General features: G+C 39.4%; 1 protein-coding gene across 3 annotated transcripts in view; it reads left to right on the forward strand.

The window, feature by feature from the left end:
- Positions 1-1,308: 1,308 nt before the first annotated feature.
- The window catches only part of LNPK (lunapark, ER junction formation factor), a 48,757-nt gene continuing 27,735 nt past the window's right edge, over positions 1,309-22,330 (forward strand). The window contains exons 1-8 of one of the 3 annotated variants that reach the window (XM_075180574.1): positions 1,309-1,453; positions 2,982-3,087; positions 13,254-13,471; positions 14,696-14,773; positions 15,795-15,836; positions 19,783-19,970; positions 20,736-20,794; positions 21,509-21,549. In XM_075180574.1, coding sequence (XP_075036675.1) covers positions 14,747-14,773; positions 15,795-15,836; positions 19,783-19,970; positions 20,736-20,794; positions 21,509-21,549 — 357 coding nt within the window. In that variant the 5' untranslated portion in view covers positions 1,309-1,453; positions 2,982-3,087; positions 13,254-13,471; positions 14,696-14,746. The remainder of the gene's footprint in view (positions 1,454-2,981; positions 3,088-13,253; positions 13,472-14,695; positions 14,774-15,794; positions 15,837-19,782; positions 19,971-20,735; positions 20,795-21,508; positions 21,550-22,330) is intronic. The other 2 variants (XM_075180573.1, XM_075180575.1) reach the window with 2 other exon arrangements.

Raw genomic sequence — 22,330 nt, forward strand, 5'->3', positions numbered from 1 at the left:
AACTGTCAGCAGGGATGCCTGTGATCAGGTAAGTGAGCCAGGCTTCGGTTTATTCAGAATAAAGACCTGGCGTATGATACGAATTGATAATTGAATACCAACTGTCACAATACATAAATATGATGCAGCACACTAGTTGAGAACCTAAATTAATTCTAATATGTAAAAGGATTGTTTATGGGGGGATTCAGTTAGACACAAGTTGTTTCCTAGACGTTCTGGACACACCTCGCGATGGAGGATTGAGAGAAATCTCAGCTTATTTTTCTTTGCACCTCATAGGAGGTGAGAGGAGAAATGAGCGGCTATTCCTACCACAATTGCAGGCAACGTACACAGCACGACGTCCGAGCACCACATCGTCGCCAATCGAATCTCCCCCTATATCAATTAACTGAGCCCAAGTTAACTTAATGCATACTTGCCAACATTTGTATTTCTTTTTCCGGGAGATGCCAGCTGGGACGTAGCGTGCAGGGGGCGGGGCACCGAAATCGCATCATTTTGGCCCCGCCCCCGTGACGAAATGACGCAAATCGCGTCATTTTACAGTGGGGGCGAGGCTAAATGGCGCGATTCCGGGTGAATCGCGGCGTTTAAACCGCATTCTGCCCACTTCCTATCAGGGAGATTGCCACACTCGTCCGGGAGACTCTCGCAAAATGCGGGAGTCTCCCGGACATTCCGGGAGAGTTGGCAAGTATGACTTAATGTCAGCACTAAATTCAGGAGCAGACAAATATCTCCTGAATAAATTGACAAGTTGACCTCCCTGTATAAAAATTGCTTTGTATTATCTCCTGATCTGCCTATAATATATTGAATAATGTTTTATTCCAATACACTATCAAATAAATCCATATTACTGCTAACACCTCCCCCCCCCCCCCCACGATTGCAACTATTTTGCTTTGATAAACAAGTTATTCTCAACAATCCATAAAACAACAAAATACAAATTATGTAAATTAACTTGGTCATGTCATGAAGAGGTAAATACCTAAAGCAAATAACTACTTACTATACATACATACATATAAAACTTGTACTCACACACATCAAGAAAATAATAAATAACAGGGACAAACATTTCCAAAGCGTAGAGGAACTGGTAATAAAGACTATTATAAGCCATTGGCCACCTGCTTGTGCTCCAGGTTGTTTGGTCACGTGATAAAAAAAAAAAGTATTTGCAAATCCTTCACTGAGCTCCCGCTTATTTCAAAGCTGCCACGTCACACCGTGGAGCACCAGGCCAGCCGCGCGCAGTGTCCCAGTCTCCTCTCTGATTGGCTGCTACTGTTTGGGCTGTGCTCTGCGTGTGACGTCGGCGTTTGATGAGCGGAGGGCGGTGCTCGGCACTCGGCACTCGGTGGACACAACTGGTGCTGGGACATTAGCGGAGTGGAGGAGAAGGAAGCGGTGGGTGTGTGAGCTGTGTTAGCAGCTGCAGGTAATGCTGGCTCTGTGCAAGTCCGAGGGCTATGGCCCGAGCGTGGAGGGTGGAAGGCGGCCGCATAACCCGGGCAGCGGCCTATAAGTGCTGTGCTTACGGCTTGCTGTCACAGTGTCCCACGACATGGCCCTATGACAGCTCCCTTGTCTCCTGTCACACCGTGGCCGGTGGCTCAGAGCTGCAATCACACAAACTTTTAGTTGCTCATGTCTGGCAAGAACCTTGTCTATTGTCATGTGAGGTGTATCTGGGGAGAATTATGTGGATTTACTGTATGGCAGAAGTAGGTAGCTGCTGGTTGTCTATCTGCACTGCAAGTCCCAGAATGGCCTGTCAGGTTTTCATTGACAGGGCACGCTGGGACTTGCAGTTTCATATAAACCATTGGTTGCCAAACACTAATTAGTAGGTGGCTGGTTCTCCAACCTGTCTTTGCTGGGTAATGGCAGGCCACAGCCTTGCATTTAATCTACTTGCAGACTCAGCTGGTTTAAAACTATCTCTCCATGACTTATGGTTCTAGCTCGGCCCCCAAATTGCTGACTTAAATTTACAGCAGAGAGGTAGATTATTCCTATGGTGTGGTACTGATCACGTTAAGCTTTAAGGAGTGGTACTGCTATCTATGACAGATGGGTTTTGGAGAGGGCATGTGTCTTTTTGTAAAAATGTTTTCAAAAGCTCTTGGGGGGGGGGGGGGAATTAAGAGAGCTTTCCTCTATGATGCTTGAAGGTTGTAATTTGGTCTAGTGACTAAAAATAGTATTTGTGTACTAAAAATATAGCATGCCCTCAAATATTGACACTAAGTGACAAGACTATGCTATGCATTCAAGTACAGTATGTTTGTTAACTTTGGTGTATGTCCACTTTTTATAAATGAAATTTAAAACATGCAGGTATCTAGAACAATTCACACATTTAAATACCTTACCTTTTTACAATTGTAACTATTGCACCTCTTACAATGCTTTACAACTGGATTTATCAGCAGGGTGGCATTAATGTTAGATTTCTCTATATAAACCAGAACAATAACTTGGATTTATTTTTTTACAAAAAATTTTGTTTGCTTTTTAATCCACTTTGCACTCCCAGTTTGCTTAAGAGTGCATCCACAATGCAGCTCAGCCAATATGCAAATAACTGTTTGGAGCACCTGAGTTAAGCTCTGCAGTGTTTTTTTTTCCCCCCTCTCTAATGATTGTGTTTGATATTTGTGAGCTGAAGACTAGTAATATGCTCACTGTAATGGGATACAGTGAATTTGAAAAATAATTTAGTGCTGATAACTTTTATGTAAGGTTAGTGTAGGTTGTTGGATAAGCGCACTTGGCTTAGAAGCTCTTAGTTCATATATTTGCATATTGCGTTGACCTTTATCAAGGGTTCTGAGAACCTGGTCCCCAACATTTAAACATGGAAAACTTGTTTTCAAATTCCCTGAAATATTTATTTTTTCTACATCATTTTTTTTTTTTATGATCGAAGGGTTAATTTATCACTTCTTACTTTGATCCCACAGAGTGACATTTGCACATGTCCCTGATGTAGAGTTGCCATTCTGGCTTCTCTTAAACTGTGATAAGTCTTACTTCAAAGGCCTGGCCAGAAATCTTCCTGACGTTTAGGTGAGCCGTACACATTCATTTTTGAAAACTGTGCTGCAAGGGTCACCTTTTTGCACCAATGTGTTGTGCTTTGGAGCAACCTCTGATGAACAGTGTGCATGTAAAAGGGCAAGTCAGGTGCTTGCATTTTTGAAAGTTGTGTTCAAAATGCAGAGGCCACCTAACACTTCATCTAGTGACGTGTGGTTGCCAAGAAACCCAGTGTTTTCACTATTCCAATGGGATTCCTTTAAATGTGTTGCATCCTTTAGCAGGGTTAGGGAGGTATAAGGTGCTCATAGGACTTTTTAACACTGGGCTTATAGTGTTAATGTGCAGGGGTGATCCAGCAGACCTTTCTGTCATTCTAAAGAGTATCTGAAATGTAATTAAGTACAAAATAAAGCAGAAATTAAAACACTACAAAAATAAGAGAATTAAGTTTCTTTCCCAATGTCTTCCTTAGTACATTGACGCCAATTAAGTCAAGCAACCGTGAGTTAATGTGGCAAAATAGACACTTCAAAATTTCCCAAGTAGTACCAGCCCCCAAAATCTGCTTTCCTACTCCTGACTCTATCCCAACCTACTTCACCCTTAAGGTTCACAATACTCATGTGTAGTGACATAAGAGCAGGATGATTAAAAATAAAATGCAGAGCCCTTTATCTCTAGACTATTACATTCAGACATTGTATAAAATATTATCTTCTTTTTTATTATAGAGGGGCAGCATCTTATGCAGTGCTTTACAGAAAATCATTAACATCATTCTTTTCCCAAGTGGGCTCACAGTCTAAATTCTCTGACACACTATTATTCTTTTCAGAAACTATCTACCTATATGCTTTTGGACTGTGGTAGGAAACTAAAGTACTTGGAGGAAACCTATATGAGCATGGGGGGAATATGCAAACTCCACACAGATATTGCCCTTGTCTGAATGGATCCTATGGCCCCAGAACAGCAAGGCAATAATCTTAATCACTGTACCATTGTGCCGTTCTAAATATATTTGGTACAAGTTAACCCGTGCATGATACTCATGCATTCTAGTCAAATCAAGCTACTTAAGGTGTTAAAAAGGTTCTTGTCATGCATTTGGGCCATAGCCCAGGCCTCCTCAGGGGAAGAGCATTACTTCCCGACGCAAGCGCCCTTTTTTTAACGTGGTTTTGTCCACATGTCACCACCTCATCATTCTTCTCCATCACCTCATCCTTCATTTTCATCGCCACATCTATCCAGATGTCTATCCAGACACAGAGATCTCTCTCAGCGGTCCTGAGTATCACACCACTCCCCACTGTCACCCCCGGCAACCACCAACCACTCCCCACTGTCACCCCCGGCAACCACCAACCACTCCCAACTGTCACTTCTCCTTCAAGAAATATATATATATATATATATATATATATATATATATATATATATATATATATATATATATATATATATATATATATATATATATATATATATTTAAATCTTTATAAACACTTTTAACAATTAACATTAAATTAAAAACATCTTAGTATACCAAATTTCAGCCCTTTCTGAATTTTTTCCCCACACACACTAAGAATTTAGTAGGTCAGTGTATAACTCCGCCCAGCAGGTGGCGCTGCAGCTTGGTTTTATTTTTTCCACACACACAGACAGACTAACACACGCCACTAGGCATTTATATTATAGATTCCTATATTTGGAATAATTAGCAGATTACAATTTTAAATACCTTTACACAGTTAGTGCTACCCCAAAAGTGTAACGGGTAGAAATCCTGAAATTGTTTCACTATTGGCAGTTCTTCCTCATATAGTGACCATAAGAGATTTATTTCACCATTCTACAAAAGGAAGCTTCATTTGTTATGATAAAACCTAAAATTAACTTGTGTATAGTAAGAAATAAAGTTCTGTGTAATTCGAGTACTTTGCTTAATGGGTGAAAATGTTAAGAAGGGGAGAAATCATCCAATCATGCAGTGTTTCAAAAAGTGGCCATATTCTGAATTTATTATGATATGTGAGTTGTATAACATACTATTTTCATTTGTACGGTGGGCCCTGCATACCCCAGTCTTGCTGCTAACTACAGAAATTGCTGCTTGTTGGTAAACTGTCTGAAGCCTGTTCAGAGTAGGCCAGGGCTCCAAATCCAGTCCCCAGGGCTCCCCAACAGTGCAGGTTTTCTGGATCACATGTGACATAATTAGGACCACCTGTGGATCTGTTACAATGTGTCAGTCAGTAATGAATACACCTGTACTCCAGCAAGGAGATATGGAAAACCTGCACTGTTAGGGAGCCATGAGGACTGGGTTTGGGAAACCCTGGAGTAGGCTATTATTTTGTCTTATATGGCATTTCTCAATTGATGCACTCAAATTTATCCATAGCCACACACTCATCCATATAGAAACTGTCAAATGGTCATCTAATCAAATATTAATTGCGGCAATAAATTTGAAATTTGCATGTTGAATGAATAATTATTCCTTGGAGCCCACAAGCAGTTTGTGCAGTCTTCACACAGATCTCTTTGTGTAGAAAATTGCATCATCTTGGGAACCAGTCAGAGAAAATGCTGTTCAAAGATTAAATATGATTAACTTGGCCCATACCGTTTGGTTTTTTTTAATTCTTTTTGCAACTTGAGAGAAATCGACTAAGTGACCAGCTTCAGTAGTATCGCCATTCTTAAGCTTTTTTTTTTTTTTTTTTTTTAATAAATTGCGGTATTCAGGTAGAACGGGTTTTAAAAACTCCACTGTACCATGCCATATAAATTACTTGCAATTACTTGCAATAAATACATTTTTTTTTTTTTTTTTTAACTTAAAAGGTTTTTATTGTAATCTCCTACGTGCTGTGGCTGAATGCCTGAAATGGCCTGAAATTTTACGGGCCACCGAAAGCATCTCCTCCACCTCATGGTTATTTCGTAGGAAGCTCTGCACCACCAAGTTGATGGTGTGAGCAAAACAGGGAATGTGTTGTAAATCACCCAGCTGTAATGCTCGCACTATATTGTTGGCGTTATCAGAAATGACATACCCTGGGGAGAGTCCAAGTGGTATAAGCCATGCATCAATCACATCTCTCAGTTTGCGTAAAAAAATTGTCAGCTGTATGCCTGTTATTGAAGCCAGTGATACAAAGAGTGGCCTGCCTGTGACAAATGTTACGTAGTGGTGTAAATGCTGCTGCCGTTCCTGCTGGTCAAGGTGAATGACCAGCTACACTCGGGCTATTAAGGCACACATCAGCAGAATCCTCACGATTAGACATCCCACTGTTGAATGGACTCTCCACAGGGATTGGTGTCATTTGTGATTCAGAGCAAACATTATCCTCTAATGCCTTATTGTTATCTTGCAGCTTGACTTTGACGCATAACAGTAGTTGTGCACCAATTGTAGGCTCGGTAACTTTTTGGGATCTGCCACTAATAGCCAAAGGTGAAGGCCTCATTCTCTCTTTGCCACTGCGTGTGTAGAATGGCATGTTGGCAATTTTTTTTTTTTTTGGACTGAATTCGAAACACTGTATTTTGACCTCGCCTTGCCCAGATGACGTACTGGGAACACTAACATCAGGACTGATCATATGTGGACTGCTTTGAATCCATTCTGAGCCCAAAGCACTTGTAGTGCTAAAAAATATTTGGTAAGATACTGCTGACAGATAGTAATTTTGACAGCCAGAAATATTTAGGCACAATTATGGGGGACACCCAAAAAGCACTTTGACTGCCAAATATTGAAAGAAAAACCCCAACTCCTCTATCCTTCTCTTCTCTATCGATATTTGTTAGCACAATTGAAATCAGAATTTTGTATTCTCTGTCCCTGCTCTAATCAGCCTGTGACTACACCTTGCTCTCTCCCTCTGTCAAATGGCGATGGATTGCTGTGGAGGCGTGTATTTATAATCTTCAAGTATCGCGAGAACCGAGCCCCGAGATCCGACGACGTCACTATGACGTTCGGCCTCGATTTGGATTCCGAACGGGCGGGAGAGTACCGAGCCGAGTCGAGCCTACTCGGCTCGGTAGTCGGATACCCAAAGTTCGGGTGGGTTCGGTTCTCGGAGAACCGAGCCCGCCTGTCTCTAGTAAGGATAGAACAACTGTTGGCCAGTTAGAACTCTGGAATGTTCACAGTAACACCAGAGTTTGACAAGTGAGAGGGCAGTTCTGTACATTACAGGGGCAGTGTCATTATGTGTTGAGTAGATATGGGGCAAGCAGGAAGCTTCAGACTGCGATAGTGGAATAGGCAGGTCCCCCAGCAGCACAGAGTACTGATGTCGGGTTCTTGTCAAACTGATGCAGGGAGTTTGTGAGTTTCAATGTACGTCCTATATGAAATAAAGTTCATACATCCATACTTTTTACATAGTGGAGTTGTTTTTTTGTTTTTTTTTCAAGCTTGTTGATAGTGTTAGAGAAGATTGTGATGCCTCACATGGAATCTGTTTTCTTTAAGGATGAAACAAGATTATTTTTTATCTCCTTTGCTACTAGAAGTCATTCCTAGCATACCTATCCTGCTATATAATATCTGCTTTTATTATTGTATTGTAATGTGGAAGTGATGGGACAAGGTTAAGATGCCACACTGCTTATACCCTTGGTCTCCAGATATGTGCATGTAGTATAGATGGCAATTCTGTAGGGCCCAGATGTTATCTTTGTGTTGTAAATGTGTAAAATGAATGAAACTTAAATAAATCAAAGAACCCATTTTTTAAGGTCTCAGTCTATATTTATGTTTGATCTGTAAATGTAGTGTTAAAAAAAAAAAAGAAGCAGATTTTTGTGTTGTCATTTCTTATACAAGCGAACTCTGCATGTTTTTTTAGTATTAAATAGAGTTAAATTAACAGATATGGTGCTGCTGAGTGCTCTTCTATTGGTTGTGTATATATTTTTCTCTACAATGCCCCCAACCTTCCAACATATGCGACATTGTCAAGAAGTACTAACCTACTTTCCCAATCTGTTCTGCTGATGGCTTTCTCCTCTTCTGCACTCCTATCAACATCTCACACTCTGAGGACTTTGTCCTTGCTGCTCCTCAGCGCTCCCTGTCCAGCCAGACCAGACTCACTCTCTGTCCAGCCTCCAGTCTTTCAAGCGCTCACTTATAGCTCACCTCTTCGTGTTTGCCAACCATCTGAAGCTCCTCCCCACGCTCCATCTGCCCCATCCACTTTTTTCCGACCACCCCACTGTCTGCTCCCCACCCTCTAGTGTATTAACTCTGACGAACACGACTCTCTTCCTCCCGTCTCCTGTCCTCACCTCCTTGTCCTCTTGGAAATGTTACTTTACATTCTGATGTAATTGCTATTTTCTCATGTATGATGTAACTTGTACACATCTGTTGTCTGTATTGCTGACTGTAATGAGCTGCTGCATTTGTGGCACCCCATAAAGAAGTATGGTATTAGCTTCTTGCATGTGCAAATGTATTTGGTGTGTTTACTATGGTTCTTAGATTTTTGTTTTTCTTCAGTATTTGCGGCTTTGCCTTACTATTACTTAGGGCTATCCTACAGCTACCTACCCTTTCAGACCAATGGAGATTACACCTGGAAATTTCTAATCCTGAGTCCCTGACCAGATACATACTACATGGCTGCACTGAAGCCTTATGTCCCTGCCCCTGTACCATTATGTGGGTCATTATTTTCACACCTCAGCAAATATCTAAAGCATATGGAATGTGTTTGAGACAGTTCATCAGCAGAGCTATTGCTCTTTTATTAACGATTACACCGTCACACTATAGTATGGCAACGAATCTAACGGTACAAATACATGCACCTTGAGCCAGTACCGGGGCACACTCTTCTCTCTTACTGCCAACAGTGGTCCAGCCTCAGTGCCGCCCTGCTTTTCGGTGGGCACATACTGATACATTACCGTTTATTTATATAGCGCCACTAATTCCACAGCGCTGTACAGAGAACTCACTCCCATCATAGGCTGAGTTCACAGGACTGAAGAATGCACGTCATAATCTACATGATGTTGTTTCTCTTCCTTTGATACATAACGGTCTATTGATAACCATAATCCCCAGCCAGGCGTGTCCGCCATGTCACTTAGTACCTGGCCACCTGTTTTTACCCTTTAATACCAGGTCTGGTTCTCTGTACCAATGGGTTAAGTCAGTGAATGTACAGCAGTCTTCTTGTCCAAATTGATGTATAGTCCTGGAATGGGCTGTGTGATACACTGGTGCTTGGTGCACCCAGAGAGATAAGTAAGTGGAAATAGTCTAAGGGTTTTATGGCATTTCATTCATCTGTACAGCAATGTATTGAAATGATCAATGGTTACTTTCCTGTCTAAAGGTTTGGACTGGTTGACTGTGCTGGATAAGTACTTGAAGCTTGGTTTTGTCTCAGGGAATTTATCAGTCAGCGAAAGTGTTATAGGCTGAATCAATTTAACTTGTCTTTGTACTCGTGAGAATACCCAGAATGGCTTTAAATGAAGTGCATCCAATTTTTTTTTTTTGAATGGACAATAAAAATTAAGAGATAATTTGCTTTCATTAAAATACATTTTAATCATCTAGCCAATAAAAACTTTTATCTAAGACAACTTTGATAATATAATAATTAGTAATTCTATACAGTGCTTTTCTCCCAATAGGACTCAAGTTGCTTGTGGCATGTGCAGATTAAAAAACAAATTAGTCTAGAAATGACTAGCAGAGTATAGAAAAGAGAGCTTGGCATTAGGTTGTTCTTAGAAATTAAAGGGGATTTATGAAATGCTTGAAATTAATCAAACTACATGACGCATGTAAAAAAAATGTCAGTCATGAATTGAAATATCTAAACTGGATTTGCCCGCAACAGTAGTCCAAGTGTGTTGAAAAGCCATCCATTGGAGCTCACTGACAAGAGTTTATACACTCCCTGCAGATGTAACACTTGTGTATGCAGGTTGGTAAATATCTCCAGTAAGGAATCCTGTGAGATTGGGGATTAATAGATACCTTACCTGCAGTATTTACCTGGGAATAGTCATGTGCTGTTTAGATCTAGTCCTTTTGTAAACGAGACGTTCATGTTAAATAACATCCATGAGCTTTCTTGTTGAATCCTCTATTTTAATATAAATCTACCCTAAAATGTTGAAAAGCTCAGCAAATCAGAGGGGGAATAAAGACTATATATAATTTTTCTTTGTTTAGTTAATGCAATGAGCATTCTCTTATAAATAGAGATGCACAAGCTCTAATAAAATATATATATATATAATGTTAACCCGTGCATGATACTCATGCATTCTAGTCAAATCAAGCTACTTAAGGTGTTAAAAAGGTTCTTGTCATGCATTTGGGCCATAGCCCAGGCCTCCTCAGGGGAAGAACGTTACTTCCCGACGTAAGCGCCATTTTTTAACGTGGTTTTGTCCACATGTCACCACCTCATCATTCTTCTCCATCACCTCATCCTTCATTTTCATCGCCATGTCTATCCAGACACAGGGATCTCTCTCAGCGGCCCTGAGTATCACACTCCTCTCACTGTCACCCCCGGCAACCACCAACCACTCCCCACTGTCACCCCCGGCAACTACCAACCACTCCCAACTGTCACTTCTCCTTCAAGAAATATATATATATATTTTTTAAATCTTTATAAACACTTTTAACAATTAACAAATTAAAAACATCTTAGTATACCAAATTCCAGCCCTTTCTGAATTTTTTTTTACACACACACTAAGAATTAAGTAGGTCAGTGTATAACTCCGCCCAGCAGGTGGCGCTGCAGCTTGGTTTTATTTTTTCCACACACAGACTAACACACGCCACTAAGCATTTATATTATGGAGATATATATATCTATATCTACTCATAAATCCGTTTTGAACATAGATGAACATATTCTGCAACCAAACTGCAGACACTCAGTGCAGGTTGGTGGTAGGTTAATGGTGTAAGCAGTTTTTCCAACAGCATTGGTTCCTTGGATACGAGAGGAGCAATGTTTGAATGCCACAGTATAGCTGAACATGGTAGCCAATACATCAGTTTATGGCAACGCCACCAAACAAGTCTGCAAATTGGATTTTTTTTTTTTTTAAAGCAAAATGATGTTCAGGGCCAAAAGATTAGAAAAGCACTGGAACAGTTCCTAGAGCACCAGACTGCTGTATTAAGCTAAAATCCCTGTTAAATCGCTCGATCTAAGATGGAATTAGCTACTTGGATCAGATATCCACCACCACTTGATCTACAACAACTATTTGCCACCTTGAGTGCATGCCTCAAGCTAAGGCTGTTTTTGTGGGCAGATGGGGGAGCAACTCGCTAATGGGTGAAAGATTAATGTTTAATCAGTAGGGGGATATTTATGAAAGCTAGTGCACATGAAAAGTTATGTTGCTCATGGCAACCAATCTGATTGTAGCTGTCCTTCTTGTAGTATTGTTTAGAAAATTAGCTTACGTCAAATATGGGCAGCACCACCCAAAAAATATTTGTAATAATTGGTTCTCATCTTAGAACAAAATCTGTGCCTTTAGCCAATGTGATCAGTGTTGACCAGGAGATGTGGGAAGAACTGGTAGGTAGCAAGTTTAGTGTAAAAATAACTTGGTGTTAAATAAATAGCAATGCCAATCTAATGGGTAATGTGTTTTTTTTTTTTTGTTTTTTTTTTACTGGTCTTGCACTTATTAAAATAAGTATCTTAAATTCTTCTCCTTCACCTTTTTACTTGTGTAATTTGTATGGTCTACACACATTTTAGTGACTTCCCTGTAGACACACATCATAGCCATTATATAAACATGTCAATGCTACTAGTTAGTGCTAGTAGGTAGCAGGGTTGAAAATGAGGTCAAAAGTCTGTCTGGTTTAACCTATAAGTTCATGCTGAGTTGATCCAGGAGGATGCAAAGCCAAATCTCAGTGAAGCAGCTGCCAGTTTAGTCTTGGTGGGGTAAAAATACCTTACTGCACCTGTTAATGGCAGTAGGATAAGTTCCTGTATCAGTTAATCCAATAATGTATTGTAATTTAATATAAGCATCCAATTAATGAAGTTGCCATCACATCCTGTCTTGGTAAAGAGTTCCATAATTTGACTACCCTTACAGTGAAGAACTGCTTACTATGCTGATGTCTGTTTTCAAGTCTAAGTAAATGTCCCAATTGTCACCTGCCTCTTCATAGATATGAAGAGTTTTACTCATATTTTTATATTGTCTTTAGATCACCTAGTTAGTATGTATACATTTATCCAAGACACAGTCCCTCACTCCCCCCTTTGTAAGCAAGGCCCAGTTTGTCTAATGGTTGATTAAAAATCTAAGCTATCCAGTCCCTTAATAAATTGCCTAAAAAACAAACAAACCCTCACACAAGATCTCCTACTTCCTTTTAGACAGGAGACAGAGTGAACACCATATAACACATGTGAATGATAACATATTGCATGCATCCATCTGTATTGTATGTATCCCATGTTTTTTGAGCTGATGAAATTCCTTTCTGATAATCTTTCCCCCCCCCCCCCCCCCTTCAGTCTTAAAACAAGTTGTTGTTCTTTCTATGCTACCTAACTTCAGTCTCAGTTTGCCCTTCCTTCCTATTCTAACTAACTTCTCAGTCACTCTTGGCCTTCCTAAGCTTCTGCTGTCTTTCGGATATAGTACAGTTTGTCACAACATTTTGCATAACATTAAGTGTGAGCAAAGTAGAACGTGATCTAAGTCTAATTGTAATGCAGCAGCTTTTAGCATTTCCGCCAAACATAGAGCAGCTGGCAGTTCATGTATTTGCAGCTTTTAAGCCGACTGTTACTATTTGGGGAACTTCTGACTCATGTACACTGTGTTTATTTACTTGTCAACACATTCTGCAACTACAATGCCCCTTGTAGACATACATTCAGTATGCATTGAAATTTCTGGTGTAATTTTTGTCTGATTCATTCATGAGCATTTCACCAGGTAGCGGACATTTCTGAGCAGATCCTATGTATGCTGCACTGCTATGACAATTATTTTAGTCAGACCTCGCAGGGCTACTGCACATTAAGATATCATTTTAGAAGCTCTCATTTTGCTAGTCTACATGTAATTTATTTCCCCATAACCCCATTTTCTAGCCTACTTCCACCAACTTTCTCTCACTTGATTTCCAGTTAGAATCCTCTTCAGAAGTCCCTTACCTCTACATTCCTGTAACTGAGGCCACCAGAAAGGAACAATGAGATACTTACATGTTGGCTAGCTGGAGGCAGAGAAGACTTGTAGAGCTCAGAATATCGGCTCCTACTTTGGAAGTATTGATGTCAGTCACGTGCTGATTCGACTCGAGCTATTGACTATTGAAGACCACCACTAGCACAGGAATTGATAGGTGAGTTGAGCGTATTTTAACTTGAAAAATTCAAGTTGGCTTATAGAAGAGAGGTATGAATAATTTGCAAACATTTAGGTAAAGTTTCCAGAAGATCAGGACTGATATTAGAGAAAGTTGTAACATTATGGGAAGATTTTCTCTTTCTTAACGTACTAGTACATGCTGTCATGGACACCTTTACTGTACCTAAGACATTGTGTCTGGATGCAGTGCCTTTTAATAGAATTTCACCCTCCTTTTGTCTGAACTGCTCGATCAGTGCTGGATTGCCAGATGGCCAAGTGGGAATAATTTTCTTTTAAGTTTGTACACATGGCAGGGATAAGTCACTGGTAAGACTGTCTGGTGATTTATGTAGGGCTCGACCAATCCTAGCACTGAGTGGAGTGTTAGAAGGGGCAGAAACAAAATGCTTGGGGGACAGACTAGTACATTTTTGACTTCTCCAATAGGTGAGGCAGTATGCAAATGTTAAGACCTTTTTAAAAATGAGTTTTGGTCCCAAGACTACATGCATTTGTGTGGTCAACATTTTATGTCGCATGTGTTTTTTTCCTCATGTATTTCTGTGATTTGGAAGTGTGCACTGGCCTGAGGACAGCTGCTACTGCTGTATAACTTTTTTTGCTCTTTATTCTTACAATGTGTGTAAAATTACTGTCCAGGTAGCATAAAAATTAGCAATCCTGATTAATTTCCTGTTGATGGGAAATCTTACATAGTATGCGGCCTGTTTTATATATAACAAAAACATATGTGGTAGAGGATACTTGCTGGCTTTTGCCCATGCACTCACTAGATAATGTACTAGGCAAAAGCAGAGAGCGTAAATATGGAAATATGAGCCTTGGGGTTTTTTTTGTAAAATTGAAGCTGCAAAAATTGGTCTGTTTTCAATACAACTAAACTTGCATGTAACAATATACTGTATAGCACTAATGTATCAATGAGTAAATAACTAGTAGTAAATTGGTCTGACTATATATATATATATATATATATATATATATATATATATATATATATATATATATATATATATATATATATATATATATATATATAATGTCACATCACACACCACATAATAGCATATCTTATCCTGTTTTGTGTAAGAAGAAACGACATGACATGCAAATAAGCAAAGTAGATTTCCATGTAAATTATTTTCTGTTAAACTGACAGCAGCTACAGTGATCCTGTTCATATTTGTCTTTTTAGATCGCTGTGTATTTTACTGATAAAGGCAATTGTTTTGGTTTCTGCTCCATAATGGGTGCACTCCTTTCTAGATGGAAGGTAAGTACATCTTTACAATTATCTAGTATCTTCTAAACCAGCCTTACTGTATATGTGATGATCCCATGTGTTCTAGGACTGTATTCTACTGAACCATTATGTAACATGGTAAAGCTGATTAGCTTTGGACAGATCAAATGCCATAAACACATTAACCATATGGATAACCATATCCCAATTTCCGACTAGTTTAAAAAAAAAGTCCTGTCTCCAATTGGTCTGTGAAATGGATATCAATTGTGTTTAGTGTGATATTCAGACTACCTGCATATTTAGAATGTAAGCCCTCGTGGGCAGGTTCCTCTCTACCTATTGCCCCACGTCTGTCTCCTGTCCCTCGTACGTCCTGTCACGTCTTTTGCTGCGCTCTGAGTCCCTGTAGCAATACTCGGTCATCTGTGCTGTTGACTTGTATTATCTCCTCTATTTGTTAATTGTTTCAGTATTCGGCGGTACAGAATCTGTGACGCCTTATAAATGTTATAAATAATAATAAAGACCACATAATTATCATCATCTCTGGGTGCTATAAAGCACATTAGAAAAAAAGATGCACAAACATTTTGAATAGTTCTCATTAGCAAGTAAATATTGACATTAAACTGTGAAACCAACACACTATTATAAAAATAGTGGCACACATTAACTCTAAATATATACCACACTGTCATCTATCATGCATATACATTTGCACGTATGTACCTTGTCACATATGGTTGGAACATACTTGTGTAATCTACATCATGTCTAAGAAGATTTTATTACTTGTTTAGTACTTTTTTTTTTTTTTTATATATAAAAGACATCCAAATGTAACAGTACTTCACTGTGTACACTGGTATTAATATAGCTGTAACCTTTTATTTTTGTGCTATGATTTGGGCAAATAAAAGTACGAGGGGCACTGGTGATCTGTTATGAAACATCATTTCTGTGCAGTAACCATTACATGATATTTTTATCTAGTTTAGGGGATGTTTCGCTCCAACTTTTTATTTTATTTTTTTGTGATCATTTACAGGCCAAGCCTTCCACTGTTGAAGTTTTAGAGAAAATGGAAAAGGTATTTGTTCCTTATTTTCACCTACATAATGAGTTAATTTGATAGATATGTTCTTTAAAAGGGTGAAACCTGTGTCTCTCACATGTGTTGCTTTGGCCCATGACAGATGCCTTTTTGCAATAACGAAGGTAAATGTATGAACCTAGATTAGTATGTGCTCCTTCACATTGGACTAATAAATGCAACAGAAGAAAATAAAGCTGTAGCATGTACAGTCACGACCAAAAGTTTTGAGAATGACATACCGTATATACTCGAGTATAAGTCGACCCGAATATAAGCCGAGGTACCTAATTTTACCACAAAAAACTGGTAAAACTTATTGACTCGAGTATAAGCCTAGGGTGGGAAATGCAGCAGCTACTGGTAATTTTTTTTTAGATTTATTCATTATTATGTTTTTAATTTACATCTGTATATGCATTTTTATATCATGTGTGTTTTTCAGTTTATTGCTATTTTGTCATTTTGATGTATGCTTTCACCCCCTATGTACATTGTTGTGGAAAATAAGAATATGTATACACATAAAATACAAATAAATTATTAAGTGTGTAAATTGTGAAATTTGAAAATCTATTACTTGCAGTTTGGTGGGGTTGTCAGTTGTCAGGACTTGAGTTCCAGGGTCACTCTCACACGTTTGGGGCCACTATTGCACTCCTTTGGGACGTACGGCATCATATTTGCCACAGCCTCTATTATATGTGCATCCTCCTGGAGCCCATATTGTCTTAGCTCTTCCTTGATACACATCTTCACATGCCGGCGCTCCAGTGGCAGAAAGGGGATGAAGAAATCAACTATGTTCTGGTCAATGAGGCTGCTGTGAAAGAATGCACCTTTTTTGTTGTAAAGTGCTAGAGAGATTTCAGGCTGCAGATCCTGTAACTTCATCTCCTCCCTGTCTTTCCCCATTTTCAAGTTCTCAGGCACCTTTGTGTTTATCAGGTTGCCATAATCATTGCTGCTGAAAAATGAAGATCGCTTTAAGGTAAGACACTCCGTTAAAAAAAAAAAAAATAGAGAGAGATTTTTTCAGCCTTTTCCTTCCTCCGCAGTGGAACGCATATGCGTTCCACCAACAGGAAGTTCGGCATTTGGAACGCAAGTTTGCGTTCCAAATGCCGAACTTCCTGTCAGTGGAACGCATATGCGTTCCACTGCGGAGGAAGGAAAAGGCTGAAAAAATCTCTCTCTATTTTTTTTTTTTTTAACGGAGTGTCTTACCTTAAAGCGGAACTGAACAACTGAGGGACCGGCCACCAGGTAAGTTCACCCGTGTATAAGCCGAGGGGGCTTTTTTCAGCATACAAAAATGTGCTGAAAAACTCGGCTTATACACGGGTATATACGGTAAGTATTTTCACGAAGTTTGCTGCTTCAATGTTTTTTAGACCTTTTTGTCAGATGCTGAAGTATAATTACAAGCATTTCATAAGTGTCAAAGGCTTTTATTGACCATTACATTGTTTATGCAAAGAGTCAATATTTACAGTGTTGACCCTTCTTTTTGAATACCTCTGCAATTCGCCCTGGCATGCTGTCAATCAACTTCTGGGCAACGTACTGACTGATGGCCGCCCATTCTTGCCTAATCAATGCTTGGAGTTTGTCAGAATTTGTGGGTTTTTGTCTGTCCACCCACCTCTTGAGGATTGACCACAAGTTCCCAATGAGATTAAGGTCTGGGGAGTTTCCTTGCCATGGACCCAATATTTTGATATTTTGATCCCTGAGCCACTTAGTTATCACTTTTGCCTTATGGCAAGGTGCTCCATCATGCTGGAGAAGGCATTGTTCATCACCAAACTGTTCTTGGATGGTTGGGAGAAGTTGCTCTTGGAGGATGGTTTGGTACCATTCTTTATTCATGGCTGTGTTCTTAGGCTAAATTGTGAGTGAGCCCCCACTCCCTTGGCTAAGAAGCAGCCTCACACATGAATAGTCTCGCAATGCTTTACTTTTGGGATGACACAGGACTGATGGTAGCTCTCACCTTTCCTTCTCCGGACAAGCGTTTTTCCAGATGCCCGAATCAATCAGAAAGGGGTTTCATCAGAGAAAATGACTTTACCCCAGTCCTCAGCAGTACAATCCCTGTACCTTTAGCATAATATCAGTCTGTCCCTGATGTTTTCTTGGCGAGAAGTGGCCTCTTTGCTGGCCTTCTTGACACCAGGCCATCCTCCAAAAGTCTTCACCAGATGCACTCGCACCTGCTTGCTGCCATTCCTGAGCAAGCTCTGCAATGGTGGTGCTGCTGCGATCCCGCTGCTGAATCAACTTTTGAGACTGTCCTGGCGCTTGCTGGACGTTCTTGGACACCCTGAAGCCTTCTTCACAAGTATTGAACCTCTCTCATTGAAGTTCTTGATGATCCGATAAATGGGTGACTTAGGTGCAATCTTACTAGTGCAATATCCTTGTCTGTGAAGCCCCTTTTGTGTAAAGCAATGATGTCTATGCATGTTTCCTTGCTGGTAACCATGGTTAAAGCTTCCAGTCTGTTCTAACTCAATCAGCATGAGAGTGATCTCCAGCCTTGTCCTCATCAACACCTGTGTTTGAGGAGAATTGCTGACCTGATGTCAGCTGGTCCTTTTGTGGCAGGGCTGAAAAGCAGTGGAAGTGTTTTTGGAATAAAGTTCATTGTCATGGCAAAGAGGGACTTTGAAATTAATTGCAATTCGTCTGATCACTCTTTTTAATACATTCTGGGGTATATTCAAATTGCCATCATAAAAACTGATGCAGCAGACTTTGAAAAATATTAGTGTCATTCTCAAAACTTTTGTCCATAACTATAGTTTTGGTAAGGATCCCATACATTGAAACTTGTGCATCAAACATTGTTTTTTAGCTTTTTGGGAACTTGTAGATGCCATATTCTGCAAATGCTTTTACTGCATAATTCATAATATATATTTTATTATGATGTTCTGTTGAACTAACCTTCAAGTTAGTCCCATGTCTGGAGTGTCCTGGTAATATTGAACCAACAGCATAGTAGTTGGGATGATGTGCCACTACCTTTTTTCTGTGTGAAAGTATTACAAAAACAAATAATGTGGTTATCGTACTCATGAATGTTGTCTCTTTGAAGTTTTTGTTGTGTTTTTAAAAAAAAAAAAAAAAAAGTTTCACCTTTTTAATGCTGTATGTTGAACGCTAATGTCCCAGGTAGAACGTGCAGTGTTGCACTTTGACAAAACCTTGTTCTGTTGCAGGGCAGCCAATTTAAAGTGTGCAGATAGATTTAGAGTTGGAGCGGGTTCGTACGAGTTGCACTCTGAATCGCAGTGTAAAAATAAACCTGCCAAGTATGTGTGCTCCATGAAAAAAAGGTCAATGATTTCCCTGCATGCAAAACAAAATTGCATTTACATCTTTTATATTACAACTTGGTCTGTCAAGGTGCAAACTTGCACCCTTTTATTTGAATTTGCTCTTAACTAAATGAGCCCCTAATATGTTTGAATACATAATATATGATCAAACTTAATTCTGGTCTTTACCTATTTTGATTATGTGGTGTAAAATGTATTTAGAAAAATGAACAATGCTGTGATTGTTTTGATATCAAAAAAATTAATATATAATATATTTTTTTTAGGGATAAGTTTGCTATGTAGACTCTGAGAAGGTGCTGAATCTCTGCTTAACTCAGCATCTACATGTATCTTTATTATGAATGAAATTTGTCCTAGCACAGACTGGTGCTTTTAGTATTGGACTATTGAATAGGCTAGTGTATGCAGCGCAAATATGTAATGTAATATGAATCATGGCTCCAGAGGTCACATGAAGGGAACATACTATGGGTTCTTGAAAGTTCCTTGTTTGATTTTTGTGTGTGCCCCTTTGGTTTAAGGTAGTTTAATTTTAACATTTCTAACTTTAGTTTTACATTAGTAGTAAATTTACACCTAATGTCTCCTTGTAGGAAATTCAATCTTTAGAAGAGTTTAAGGAGAAAAACCAGAAGCTGCGGAAGATTTGGATCAGAAGATTGATTCTCTATTCCCTAGTTTTGTACCTCATCACATTTGTCATTGTTTACGTATGGTACCTTCCTGATGGATTAACGGAGAGGCTCCTCACATTTTTTCTATTTCTGCTTTTCCCAGTATTGTGAGTCTGTTTCATTGCTACTAAATTTTATGTTCATTGTATCAAAATGTTATCAGAACTCTCCATGGAGAAAATGGGTGACTGATACAAGTCTTTGGGGGAAATTCAATTAGCTGCGATGTTCCTCAGTACATTGTGGGTGTGAGATTTTACAGAAATTCCTGCCGTTTTTTTTCTCCCCGCAACCCATAGAGGTGCGAGGAAAAACGAGCTGAGATTTTACCGTAGTAACGGTAAAAATGCAATTAAGCACCCCCCCTTTGTTGGGTTTGGTTTGCATTAAAGCTAAACGTGCAAGAGCTTACCTGTTTTAAAATTGTGCAGAGAGCGAATCGGCACTTGGCAGTTTCGGCAGACATCTTGTTTTAGACCAAAGCATCAGCAAATTGCAGTGTGTGGGTCCAAAACAACCACTGGTCCTGGTCAACAGCTTAAGTGCAGTCAAATAATGAACGGGATCTGACATTGTGCGGCGACTGTGACCAAACTATTTGTGCTCCTTAAGATCAGCTCTCAGTCCCGACATCTTCACCATCCAGATTAAATGTGGACTGGGGCTGACTGTGTGCAGGTTCTTTTCTTTGAAAACCCATTTCTCAGTGACCTGGAGCAGAATGGTAAAATCAGACCAGGTCCTTGTAGATGTCCTTTTTTTTCCTTTTCTTGTTTGTTTGTTCATAGGAACTGGGGTTTGCATACTGATAATATTGTGTTTTTCATCATTTCCTACTTTTCTTTTTTTCCCCCTGGTCTTATTTTCAACAGAATATGGTTCGTTAGAAAGCTGCTCATTGTATGGTTCTCCAGACGAACAGAAAGAAATAGTAAGTTTGTCTTATTGACGATTTTGGCACCTACTATCTCCACTTTATAACACAAATAATAGAGGAAAAAAGTAGTTTGCTGCTTAATACCTCTTGCTATCATTTATATAGTGCCCTCATATAATGCAGTGCGTTACAGAGAATGCTTAATCCATACTTGCCTACTTTGTGTTGTCTCCTTCTGGGAGATCCCAGAAGAGTGGTGTGTGTGGGAGTACGGAAGAAGATGGCAAATTGCGTCATTTTGGTCTGTCCCTTCGGCAGAATTGACATTTTGTCACGGGTGGCTGGGTCAAAATGATGTAATATGCCATGAAACGCATCATTGAGGCCCATTGGGGACAAGATGCGGGAGAATTGGCTGCTCTCCCGGGAGTCCTGGAGACATACCTGGAGTTCTGGAATCTCCCAGACATTGTAGTAGGGTAGGCAAGTATGACTTGATCTGTCACATCAGTTCCTGCCCCATTGGCACTTTGACTAAGTTCTCTACTGACACACACACACACACACACACACACACACAATTTTTGTCAGCAGTTAATAGATGTAAGGTTCATGTTAAGAACTGCTTATTTTATGTAACTATAAACATTAACAAATGAGCCTAACTTTTTTTTATTTTCATTTCTCTAAAACAACGGCATGTCTACTAGATAGACAATTCAGCTGTGCACTTTGTATGTTAACCCTATTTGGTTTGTGTTTTTACAGATGAGGGACTAGAAGACTTAAAAGCACAGAGGAAAAAAATAGTGAGTATACTCCTTTTATTTTTTTAACGTTTTTACCGTGTATGTATCATATTGTGATTTGGATAAACCTAAAGCTAGAAAAAGTTTTGTATACACCTGTAGGGTGTTTTAATTTTAACTGTATTTTCTATCTTAAGTGGGTATTCATTTAGCCGCGATGATCCTCTGAACATCGCGGCTTTGCACATTTTGAGGTACTATGGTACCTCAACATTACGGATTTTCTGCAAGGTTACATATTAGGGAATGTTACATATACATGGAATGCTTTCGCGACAGTTTTGAAGGTACTCTGCGGCTAATTAAATACCCACCCACCACCGCCTCTGGAGCTTGTAACCCAAAGGGTGGTTGAGAAAAAGTGCCAAGTATGGTTTCCGCAGTGCAGCGGGACCTACTTTGTGAATAGGGATGAATACTTTATGATTGATAGATTCAGAATACAAGATTGCCTAACGTCATACATGAAGAAAATGTAAGAAAATAGACCATTTCATGTTAGCCCAGTTCTAGACTAATTACAGATGTTCGTATGGATGTTGAGCAAAATTAGCTTCTACCACCGCTAAGGAGTCTGGTTAAATGAGTTTGCCCTATAAAAGATTTTACACATGAGGTTTGTGTATGTATACATTGAATAACCTAGGAGACAAATGGTGGGAATCACCACGTCTGTTGATATTGTGGTGGTGTCCTGGAGCGTGGTTTAACACCCTACGTTGTATAACTTTTGAATTTGATGACAGTCTATTTTCTATTCTGGCTATACTGATATATTAGA

This window comes from Mixophyes fleayi, chromosome 7 (assembly GCF_038048845.1).
Source record: "Mixophyes fleayi isolate aMixFle1 chromosome 7, aMixFle1.hap1, whole genome shotgun sequence".
NCBI classification, from domain to species: domain Eukaryota; kingdom Metazoa; phylum Chordata; class Amphibia; order Anura; family Limnodynastidae; genus Mixophyes; species Mixophyes fleayi.